The sequence below is a fragment of the Leptinotarsa decemlineata genome, unplaced genomic scaffold (assembly GCF_025532065.1).
Source record: "Leptinotarsa decemlineata unplaced genomic scaffold, Ldec_3_MD MMD2_P_RNA_scaffold_2, whole genome shotgun sequence".
In the NCBI taxonomy this organism is placed as follows: Eukaryota; Metazoa; Arthropoda; class Insecta; order Coleoptera; family Chrysomelidae; genus Leptinotarsa; species Leptinotarsa decemlineata.
The window spans coordinates 4384068-4395994 of NW_027412529.1; the positions used below are offsets into that span (position 1 = coordinate 4384068).

General features: G+C 34.7%; 2 protein-coding genes across 5 annotated transcripts in view; both read left to right on the plus strand.

Moving 5' to 3' along the window:
• The window catches only part of qtc (GRIP domain-containing protein quick-to-court), a 34442-nt gene extending 26444 nt beyond the window's left edge, over positions 1-7998 (plus strand). For 3 of the 4 annotated variants that reach the window (XM_023173571.2, XM_023173572.2, XM_023173573.2), the window contains exons 7-11: positions 2266-2483; positions 2630-2792; positions 5450-5545; positions 6366-6455; positions 7719-7998. In XM_023173571.2, coding sequence (XP_023029339.2) covers positions 2266-2483; positions 2630-2792; positions 5450-5545; positions 6366-6455; positions 7719-7916 — 765 coding nt within the window. In that variant the 3' untranslated portion in view covers positions 7917-7998. The remainder of the gene's footprint in view (positions 1-2265; positions 2484-2629; positions 2793-5449; positions 5546-6365; positions 6456-7718) is intronic. The other variant, XM_023173574.2, reaches the window with a different exon arrangement.
• A 731-nt stretch (positions 7999-8729) lies between these two features.
• Positions 8730-10322, plus strand: Pym (Partner of Y14 and Mago). The gene is made up of 3 exons (XM_023173550.2): positions 8730-8972; positions 9024-9269; positions 9920-10322. The coding sequence occupies exons 1-3, from the start codon at positions 8939-8941 to the stop codon at positions 10219-10221; spliced, it is 582 nt and encodes a 193-aa protein (XP_023029318.2). The 5' UTR covers positions 8730-8938; the 3' UTR covers positions 10222-10322.
• Positions 10323-11927: the final 1605 nt, after the last annotated feature.

Genomic DNA, 11927 nt, shown 5'->3' on the forward strand with positions numbered 1-11927 from the left:
GAAGAACTCAGTTATATATAATGGGGTTGAAATGTATAAACAGCTACCTGAAACTTTCACAGAATGTGTCACGTTACAATCTTTCAGGAGAAACTTGAAGGCAATTCTTGTCAAAATAACATGTTATACATCAAATGAATTTTTCGAGGATAACTTTACACACATAATGTACATATACATTTTTTCTTTGTAGTGTGTTTTATTCATGTTGTCTATAGGGTTGTAATACCCGACCATATATGTGTATTCTATACATATATGGTTTTATCTATTATTATTATCAATTTAGCAGCGGATGTCACCAGATGCAGATTTCTCCGCATCAAATTTTGAATATTAAGGCAGGTCCGAAGAAGCTGTAGAGTTCGTACCGAACACACGAGGGCCGGTCTTTTGGAAACCTAACTACATCGTGTACCTCGTTTAGATGGTTTTCCTTTTAAGTTCCACTCCAGAACGAGGCAGGAGACTAACTTAAGGCTAAAGGCCTTTCAACTATCCTGAAATGGTGCGGGACTTACTCAAGTAGTGAGCCATTAAAAGCAACAAGAAGCTTCAGATTAGGCTTATATTACAAAAGAAATAACTGTGTAAAAATATAACATGAAAGTCCCACAAAACAATAAGAAAAAATGTTCGAAAAGTACGATCAAAATTTTACAAGAAAACACGTCTCAAATAGCTGATTGTCAAACAAAAATTATCTCTTTATCGACTTGTGAAATGTTATATATTCTCTCGTAAGGTAAAATTTCAACTTATACGAAAACCTAAATTACTCTACTCGAGCTTTGTGGAAATTCTGAAATGATTATTTGAAATTGCCTGGCTTTAAACCCGTGTGTACTAATTTGCTGATATGAAAGGGGTGTAGTGTAATCTATTGTCCTTCTTTTATCGTCCCCAAGACGCAACAACAATAAGACAATTATTACAACATTAAAATGACATCCTCTCTCTCTATACCGGCATGGGGGTTAGTATAAAAAATCCAAATTGGCTCACGATACACTACTGGGTTCTGTTCTCCCTCTCTGGTATGGTATCCATGTGAAATACACACCCGTTGTGCAACACCACAATTAACTCACTACCCGCAATTTACCGGAATTCCACTATCGCAAAATCCTTTTTCGGACAGTCCCTTGTCGCGACCTTCTTCCGCAACTGACTTTCGCAACTCCCTTTTTGCGACTCTCTCAAATTAACTCTCGGTCGCAAAAGAATCTTTTCGCAACTGCTCTATCGCAAAATCCCTTTTAACCGACTTCTTCAGTCGTCCTATCGCCACCGTCCCAATTAACACTCCTCCCTTTTACCGTCCCCTGATTGGTCTGTCCTTTGTTTAATATTCCCGAATTTTTCCATAACCCTTTCTACTCAAGACTTGAATCTTCTTTTCATTGAAGTCATTGGTCAGTTTTTATTTTAAATACATTTTCAGACCCACCTATTCAGATATGGCCGAACTTCCTGTCCACGAAGCTGAAATGCAAACTCAGCTTGCATTTTTTGCGTTCCCAGTATTATAACTTTCCAACAGGATATGTTTGTTCAGTCTGCTTTGAAAGGAGACATAATCTTCGTGATGCCGTCAAAGATCACCAACCGGTGATCGGGGTCGGGTAACCGACCCCGATCTTTATGAATAAATGATACTTTTCGTTAACTATCACAATGGCAGTTATTACATGGTCTTTCGTCAAGCGCTTCCCATCTTTAAATTCAAATAAAACAAAGTGTTGTGGTCTGCTAAAGGCCGAGTTCTTGTGAGTGACGCGAAATTGACTGCCTGGGATCCTCCTGCACACTCTCACACAGAGAGATGTTTTTGGCAGATCTTGCGTTTCGTCTACGTACGGGTGTTGGTCGGTCGTTTACTGAACCGGTGCCAGTGGACTCAAATTTATCCACCACATTGCGAATAGTCTTCTGGGTAGGACATGATTGAAAACCCACATCGTAAAAGGGAATTTACTTAACAGGTCAGTCAAAAGGTTGAAACCACTCTAGTGCTGGTAAAATCCAGAGGACATCTTGAAAATAGCATAAAAACATTTACCTATTACTATTAAAATAATTTGGCATCTAAACACCAACAATTCACTCTATAAAATGAAAAAATCTATGCTATCATACTCTCACAATGAAGTTATGAAGCTTTAAAATTTTGGTTGTGCTAGTTTTTTCGGACTTCAGTGTCCCATAGCCCATGGACTATTGGATATTGAAGCCCATAGACTATTAACTTCTATATTCTTGCAGCCTTTTGGATTTCACAATGTGGAGACTATCAATAAGGCAACTTCAACTGACTCTGACGCGACAGAATACGAAGCAGAACGAAATAAATTGATAGACGAGTACGAAAAAAGGATTCAAGAGCTAGTTAAGACTCACGAGGAGGAGTCTCTGCAGATGAAGCAAAAACAAAACGATAAAATAGAGGAACTGCTACAGAGGATCACGGAAATCAACACTAGGTATGTGTGGATGGTACAAAATCGACTGAGAATTCTGTATTATCTTTAAGTTTTGTTAGTTTTTTGAGAAAAGTTATCTCAGATGAATTTCATACTACCTCATTTTCTTCGTATATACATTATTACAAAGTTCAATTTGTGTGAAGGTACTGGCAGCTGGTTCCAGAACTGGAAACGGCCAAGGAGAGAATCAAAGAACTGGAACAGCAGTTGGAAGAAGCCAGCAAAAAGTTGGAAGAGCAAGGAGAAAGTTCGCGTGGAAAGTCCCAATCAGCTGAGGAAGCTGATGAAGTAGACAGAACGAATAAGGTAGGTAGTTGGTCTAAAGCTAAACAATTTGCTAAGTGATTTCCAATTTAAAAAAAGATGCACCTATTTGTAGTGATAAAAATTTATATAATCCCAGATAGCACATTGTTTCAACATCCATTTGTTCATCAGGAGTTCTCGAAAATAATCCATTATGTCCACAGGATATTTTAATAGAGCCCCTTATAGTAGAGTCCTTGAAGGATATACTGCGCTACTAATGGACCCCTCACCGAAAATGACGTCAGTCTTTTCCCTGGATATGTTTTGTTGATAGCCAGATCTCAAGGTTATCCCAATTTCATTGCGGTTTACTATTTTAGACCATCCCACGTGATTAAGGTGTTACATCCTCGGGATTCCCCGTGTACTCCTTCGGATATGTTATTCCCAAATTGCCATCGAAGTATCTCGAAATTGTCATAGGAAGACTATATCATTTTGTGATGTGAAAATTATTTTTAAAAAACTCATCTTGTATTGCAAATTACAAGTAGTTTCGTGAAAAACTGGTTTAAATTTGAAACAATCTTCAGAACAAAGTCCATTGAGTTCCAAACTCAAAATGAATCCGATCTCCGATCAGTTAGTTCCTAGCAAGTGAAAGTTCGATTGTCGTTGGTTGTCATCGGTTGCAAGTCAATGCGATTTGTATCTGATAACAACCGAAAACCGAATTCCAAAGATGTCTACTAGTTAACGACATACGAGTTATGATATACTCGTTTGTTATGTAATTATTTTTCTGATATGAAGAGAAATGTACCAGTTTCGCATCTCATGTGTCATGTATCAATCATGATCAATAGAACTTGAATAATTATCTGTTATATCCTGAATCCTGACAATGATGTTTCACTCTATCAATTTATGTTAAATAACCAGAAATCAAACTTTAGAAAATTACCCAAATATATGTTCAATATATAAGACATATTAAAATTCATTCCAAACTGTTTCAAATCAGCAGCCATTTTAAAGAAACGAATGAGTACGGTATGATTGATAGTATGATTGACGGATGGATGAATGACATGGAACACTGAATACACCACAACACAACAAGAGCGATTGTACTGCGCTAGAGAACAATATTCATGACGTTTTGCGAAAGATCTATGTGGTACGTTCAAAAAATAAGGGAATGTTCAAAGTTAAAATTTCGTGGACTAGGTAAATTCGATTTGCGATTTTTATATTTTTATATTGGTACATTCGTCAGGAACATCTGTTCACAGTTTCATCTGTTTAGCATATTTAGTTTGTTGGTGGGAGGCATAGAAGTTAGAAGTGTTTCGCGCCTTCGACGTTTTACTGCAGAATTTGCATCAAATTTTGTATAAAAAATGGAATTGGGTGCTAAAATACACTTGAAATGTTGACAGTGGCGTACGGTGATTGTACTCTAAGTCAGAAAAATGATCACAAGTGGTACAAGGTTTTCGCAGAAGATTGAGAAGATGTGAATGACGACTCTCGCCCTGAACGCCCTGCATATCAACAACCGATAAAAATGTTGAGAAAGAAAATTGTTATGAGGAATCGTCGAATCACTATTGAAGAAGTTGCTGAGAATATCGGCTTATCGATTGGCCCATGCCTTGCAATTTTTTCGTAAATTTTGGGTATGAAGCGTGTGACTTCGAAGTACGTTCCAAAATTTCTGAATTTTGACCAAAAAAATCGTCGCATGGGACTCGCTCAGGAATCGTTGAATGACGTTAAAGGCGATCTAGATTTGCTTGAAATGGTCATAACTGGTGAAGATTCATGGGTATATGGTGAAGGCATCGAAATCAAAGATCAATCGTCCCAATGGAAGAACCCAGGTGAACGAGGACCAAAAAAGCACGCCGAGTTCCATCAAATGTCAAGGTTTTGCTCATTGTTTTCTTCGATTGCCGTGGCGTAGTGAATCAGTAGTTCTTGCCACATGGTTGTATGGTCAATAAGGAGTTTTATCTTGAAGTTATGTTACGCTTGCGAGAAGCAATACGAGAAAAACAACGCCGTGATCATGCCTCAGCCACCAGATTTGCCTTTGCCGCTGAGAGTCTCAAGGACATACCAAAAACTGAATATCAAACTGCATCGAAGACTGAAAAAAAACGCTGGCCCAAGTGTACTATATTTGAGGGGAACAAAACGGAAATTGATGAATATATAAATATGTTTTGTCAAAAATTTAAATTCACCTTATTTTTTCAACAGACCTCGTATATAGACATGGCAAAACAAACAAGCTAGAGGGGACTCCGGTTCTCTTTGGAAAATGGGGTTTCTGTTTTCTACCGACCCAAACATGGCGTCTTTGTAAGAAAGACTCCCCAATTTTATTGAGAAATACTGTTTCAAAAAGAAACTGGAAGAAGAAACCTACAGGCCAATATCCAGTCATCTAAATGTAGAAGTACAAAACGTGTAAAATTAAACATTTTTTCACTGAACAAAATAGATTTCGCTTAACTGAACCGTTTTGCCAGTCACAACGTATTTTGTTACCTGAAGCGAATAATAATAATAATAATAAATAGTGATGTTTTCAAATCTGTACATCTTTTTATACAAAAATCGAGCTTGTACCATTGTACGCCACATATATTCATTCTTTGTGAATTGTGTTCACTAACTAACAATATTTTTTATAAATATTGCAGGCTGTATCATTGGTGAATCGGATTCCCAATAGAATATCTGTTCCAGAGTTACTTCAAGAGCTGCAAGTTACCAAAAACGAACTAGAAAATATAAGAGTAAGTTATTTTGTCCACCATATTCTCTGGGTTTCAATACAAAAAAAAGTAAGCAGATCATAACACATTTACTTCAAATGAATTGAGACAAAAGTATAATGACTATTACTACATTGAAGAAATTCAAAAGTAGAATATCGCGAAATAATTTCCTGCAACCATTTTGTTCTTGTTGGGATCAGCAGATGGCGCTCTATTTCTAGTCAAGAGAGGTATACCTAATGTGATTTAGATTATCTCCTGATGAAACCTGTTTGATCGATGAAACGCGCATCAAGAACGTGTTATATAGTTTTGTTTTGAGGGAAAACTCTGTTGGATTAGATCTATGCCAGAAGTTTCAATTATACTTTAAAGTAAACTGAACGAATAGGAATCAGTTGCATTTAAAAAAATGAATATTTTTAATGTTCCAAACACCTGTGATTACTAACAAGACTATTTCTAGTAGAACTTATTTAGTAAAACGATAAATGAAATAGATCGGATAATACTGACATAATATGCACTAAACACCTACTTGTCTGACAATTTCTGCTTATTTAAAAATGTATTTTCCAAGAAACTATAACTTTACTAACAATTTCGGTATTCGGAAAGACCACCATAGATAATATAATATATATATTTTCAATATTATAACTGTGAAATTGCAAATCTGTAAATCATGAAATTAAGCAAGGGGCATTTGATGTGTGTTTCGGTTTCCTGTACGAACATCCTACTTCTGATTATGATGCGTACTGGACATAGCCAGCAAAAATTTGTTACCGATGCCTCTGTATCCTCGTTTAGTCCAAATGTTTTATGATTTTTCCAGGATGTAGAATACGCCACAACTTCTAATAATTCCCAGCCCCTGCTTAGTGCAAAAGAAGCACTCTCCCTTTGGGTACTCGGTGCTAGAAAGGTAACGATTACAAATAAATTTAGGGCGCACCTATTCTGTTGTTCTTGCACATATTCTTTCAGTAGTTTAAAAAAACGTAGCCGCTTCAATGTAGAATAGTGATGGTCCTGATCCTGAAGAATGGTTGTTAATGAAACATGGACCACAATTTTTGTGTCATAAAAATTTGAATTCGGATAAATTGATGGATGTAGCCGTTACTACGTGGTATGAAATCATAATGAAGAAAAGGGAAATGAAACTTTCTAGGTTTTTTACCACTTTTATTTGTAACTAACGTTACTGCAGTTTCGTCCTATACGGACTATAAACTAGTTTATTGTATAAGTTTGTAAATGTCCGTAACGAAACTGCAGTGACGTTAGTTACAAATGAAAGTGGTAAAAACATAGAAAGTTTCATTTCTCTTTTCTTCATTTGGATTTGGATCAATCGCCAACTAAAGGAACAACTCACTCAAAAGTTCTATAGTCACAAGACTGGTGAAGTAAATTAGGATAGAGTTTTTATCGCCTCTTTTATTCCTTCATAACTCTTTTGGTTGAATTTGTATTTTGGAGTGAAGAATTTGTTGCTGAATCAAAAAGGTATATGTGACGATGTTTCGTTGATGATGTAATTTTCAACTATTGAATGTTAACTTCCTCATTATAAACTGAGGTGAAAGTTCTCATGTAGGATGAATACAGCTCAAAAAAAATACAGATAACACTAACCACTAATCAAAACCGAAACCTTGTAAACAAAACGTATACGACGAGTTTAATTCCTAGCTCTCCATCTTCTTCACTAGCTTTTCCTCGTGCTTTATCAACAAACTGGCCGCTGCAAATATTATTGGTGGATTTATTTAGATTGCTTGGCATGTAAACAGTATTAACAAAATTTGATGCATGTACTTAATGTTATTTTAGAGTTTCTTTTCAACTTCCTATCTTTTACTGTCTTAACAAGTTTCAGGCCCGCAAAAGCAGTTGAAGATAAATCGTTGTAAATATTGCATGTTGGCATTATCTATAATCATCTAAACTCTAAAACCTTTAGCCATAAATCAAATTTTCAAAAGAAAATTAAACAATGCTCGTTATCATAACATTCAGTTCTCTTTTTTACTGAACATTCGTTCATAGTTTTATATGCAAAATCATATGAAGTAACAATGAAATCGAGGTCATGTTGTTAGAAAAGTCGAAATGTTCAAATTTATTGTACCCTATTTCAAAAAATGGCATACTACTCTCATTGCAATTGTTTTTGTTTCAGGCAATGTATAGGCAGTTGATGGAAGCCAAAAGCAAAAACAAGATTGATCCAGAAATAACCTTGCAGTTCCTAAAATCGGCAGTATATTATTTTTTGACCGATAAGGAGAACAGTCTAGGCCACCTTAAAGCCATTCAAAGTATACTCGGATTCTCTTCAAATGAAATTTCGAATATAGAAAAAGCTAGATTAACTTGAAACATTTTATTGAATAGTGCCTATATATATTTACTTTATAAGACTTTATGATAATTTGAATTAAAATGTTATTTAAACCAAATCTGGTTTTTCTACATTTTTTTATTTCAAAATCAATTACCTAAGACCATATTGATAATGAGAATCTTCCAGGTGGGTATAGACCAGTTGAATAACTATTTAAATAAATATATTATTGAAATAAATATATGGATAAGAGATTTGAGCGGTGCATGAAAACCAACATTTTTCCTTTTAGAAAATGTTTACATCTTAAATGACGATGACTAAGGCTTGCACAAACAACAATCAATAAGTGACAAAATTGCACAGTCTTGACTAATGCAGACGAGAAAAACAAATAGTCTCGATCTGATATGATAATGTTGGTTTACACAGTTCCACAGACTGGCTGGCAGCTTTGGCTGCTTTCAAAAAGTCTCTTGATTTTCACTTTTTGACAACATTTTCATTTGAAAAACTTTGTGTGATATAAGGTTGCACTTATAGTTTGATAGATAGAGTTTGGAACCTCTGAAGTAAAACGAATCTGATGAGAAAACTGTTTCCACATCAGAACAAGACTAAAACTAATTTTAGTCTGAGAAATCAGAACTAAAGCACTGTTTCTCAAGTTAGTTCTTCCAGTAAATTCATTAATGATGCTTAAATATTTTGCGACAGATAAATAACCCCTGAACACATGTGAGTGCCTTCTCAAAAATAGTTATTGGAAACCCAGTATAATTTAACTTATTTACTGACAAAATATACTGGCTTGTTACGATAGAAGCGATATCTGAATGTAACGATAAAAAAGAAGACGAAAAGAAGCTAACCTAATAAATTGCCCTGAGAGACAGGGTTGTTGTTTTGGAGTAAAAATTCAATCAAAAATCGCTACAGTCCCCTGACATAATACGTTTACATGTGAATTAAGATTAAATAAAGTGTTTCAGATATATTGCTTAACTCAACTACGAATGTTTAATTGATAAATTCAATAGCCATACAACTGAAGAATGTCAGTTGCCAATAATATTGTCAACGATAATGGTAATTGATTTTTTTCAGTGGTCTCGCAAATATTCAATCCGAATATTTTAGGTGAACAGTTCATTCCAGCATCTCAAAGACCTGACGGTACATGGCGAAAAGCGAGAAGAGTAAAGGAAGGTTATGTCCCCCAGGAAGAAGTGCCATTATATGAAAGTAAAGGAAAACAATTCGTTAGCAGAAAGCAAGAACCAGTGGTATTGCCTTCTGGAAAGGTAGCGCAGAGACCTATACCAGGCCTACTCATAGTTCAGGATGATGCAGAAAAGAAGCCGACTAAAAAGAAAGGCAAAAAAAGTAAGAAATAGAAATATAAAAATAGTCTTTAATATAGCTTGATCTCTTTAATGAGACACCGAGGCTTGATAGTGGTTCCTTCATATAGCTTGTAGCATTCGGTTTCCCTTTCTCGTATCTCCCATGCCTTAGCATTCACTTAAAACATGTAATGCAGTTTTTTCTTCCTCACGGCAGAACCTGCATGGGAGTTTCTTTCACTAGGCCCATAATGCTTATATGTTTTATAAGCCATAATGTTCCATTAGTAGAACTACCATTACCCTCTTAACCTCGTGGTTGTGGTTTAGCAGGTATTGTGTTAATTTGGATGGGGGTTACTTCATGAACTTTTTTCCTGCCCAATTCCTGGAAACTTGCTCCACCAACTTAGCAAATTGGATTGCATCTAAGAATTGATAGGTGTTTTTATACTTGTCTTTATCTACCATGGCCTGGATGCACCTTTATGTGCTAAAGCATTGGCCTCCTTCCTGATTGTGCTTGTGTTCTTAATGTCTAGATATCTAGGCTAGAGTAACCCTATTATGATACTCTAGCTCATGGAGTGCACTAAGACAGCTCCCTACAAGCGCTGTTTGGTGTTCAATCATAAATGCGTTTTGTTTGGACTCTAATTTTAAATTTACCTTTATGTTTTGTTATTGTAGAAATTGATGATGTAACGAATTCAATGGACAAAATAAAACTTGTGGAAAAGTCGGCAGAGGTGAAAGCTAATAAAGGAGATAAATTGACTCAAGAATCAGGAGATAGCAAAAAAAATGTTGAAACCACTGACCCTCAAAAAAAACTGAAGAATTTAAAGAAAAGGTTGAGGGAAGTTGAAGCACTCGAAGAAAAAGTTTCAAACGGAACACTTGCAAAGCCTGAACCAGAGCAATTAGCGAAGATCAAGAGAAAAAATGATTTACTCATGCAAATTTATGAATTAGAGAAGCAACTTCAGTGATTAATATAGATGGTATGTTTTTTAATTGTTGTTATAGGTTTATAATAATCGTTTTGTGAATTGTAACTTGATGTGTCAAATAAATGATTTCATTTATAAAACTTGCCAGTTTTTTCAAGTTTCAAAAATTATTGACCTGATTTTTGGGAATGGGAAGAAGGAAATTCAAAAAATATCAGTATAAAATATAATGATCTATTGGAAACTAGGTTTTAGTCCCCCAGTTAATAATAATAATATCATTTCTACCATACATTTTTTCTCTCCTACTAATGCATATGAAATTCAGGATTATATTATGAAAACCACCAAGAAAACGGCTGAAGGTATTGATGAAATTTCTGGATAACCGCTGAGATATGTCAGAGAACATATATAAAAGTGCCCCTAATACACTTAATCAATGAAACATTTGTTACAGGTCAATACCCAACAAATCTGAATACTTCAAAATCAGTACCGATATGTTAAAATCCAAACATGTCGTTAATAATTATACAAACATCTGCTTACAAAGTCAGCTATCAAAAATTCTCGACTTTGCTATCAATTGCCGACTCAACAAATTTCTAGAACACCATAATTCATTGTTGAACTATCAACTCGGATTTAGGCAAAATAAATCAGCAGCAGCAGCAGAACTCTGTACTATAACATAACTATTTGAACAAAACACAATAGCTTTATACTTTGAATAGGGTTTCGAGGTGTTGATAATGAGATTACAGCAAAAATTTAAAAGAGAGAAACCAGTATCAAATAATGATAAATCAAAAGGAAAAAAATTAATATGGGTATCCCACAGGGTTTTATAATGGTCCCAGTACTCTTCATCATCTTTATGAATGATATGGTTAATTCATGTCCAAGTGCGCAAAATATAGTTATGTATGCTGACGATACCAATTTTCTTATCTCAGAAAAAAATATATGTGATATGGTACTCAGAGCCAATACTGTAGCAAATGAATTCTATGACTGTGTACTTACAATGGGCCATTAGTGAATTTGAAAAAAGTGTTTCATGCAGTTTCTAACGAAAAATCTGAATAGGAATTCTAGCTCATTAATAAAAGTAGCATTAATAATAGTAGCATTGAGCAGATTGCTTGCTTTCTGGAAGTTATATTGGATAATAAAATCACATGGAAAAATATAAACGAAATAACCACTAAACTGAGTAAAACATGTTTTGTAATAAGGCAAATGAAAAATATTCTATCAACTGAAACCTGGAAAGTGGAATACTATGGATTGGTTCAATCAAGACTCGGTTAAGGCCTTATGTGGCCAAGCTACCTAAATCAGATATTGGTAATAAAATAAATCATAAGAAGCATGGTTGGAGTCGAGCTTAATACATCTTGTAAATCTATTTTTGGAAGATAGGTATTCCCAGAGTGCATTTACTATATATATTACAAATTACTTTAAATATAAGAACACAAGAAAATTTCACATTCTTAAAAATAGCAGTTTACACAAGTACGATACACATATATAAAGGTATTTGTTACAATAGATTTATAGATTTGTTTAATAGCAAAATTGATCTTTCAGGTCTGAAGATTTTCCTGTACAAATATTTAGAGTCCATTGCATTTTAATCTTTGGAAGAATTTCTAGAGAAATGAACTAATATGTTGTTGGGTATATTTATATGGATAAATACTAAATTTACATTATATTTTGTGACGAGTCCAATA

Excerpts from the sequence above, each read along its gene's own strand:
- Pym (XM_023173550.2), top strand. The coding sequence starts at position 8,939 with ATGTCAGTTGCCAATAATATTGTCAACGATAATG. Across the intron at positions 8,973-9,023 it reads TAATATTGTCAACGATAATG|GTGAACAGTTCATTCCAGCA; the intron begins GTAATTGATTTT and ends CGAATATTTTAG. Across the intron at positions 9,270-9,919 it reads TAAAAAGAAAGGCAAAAAAA|AAATTGATGATGTAACGAAT; the intron begins GTAAGAAATAGA and ends TTGTTATTGTAG.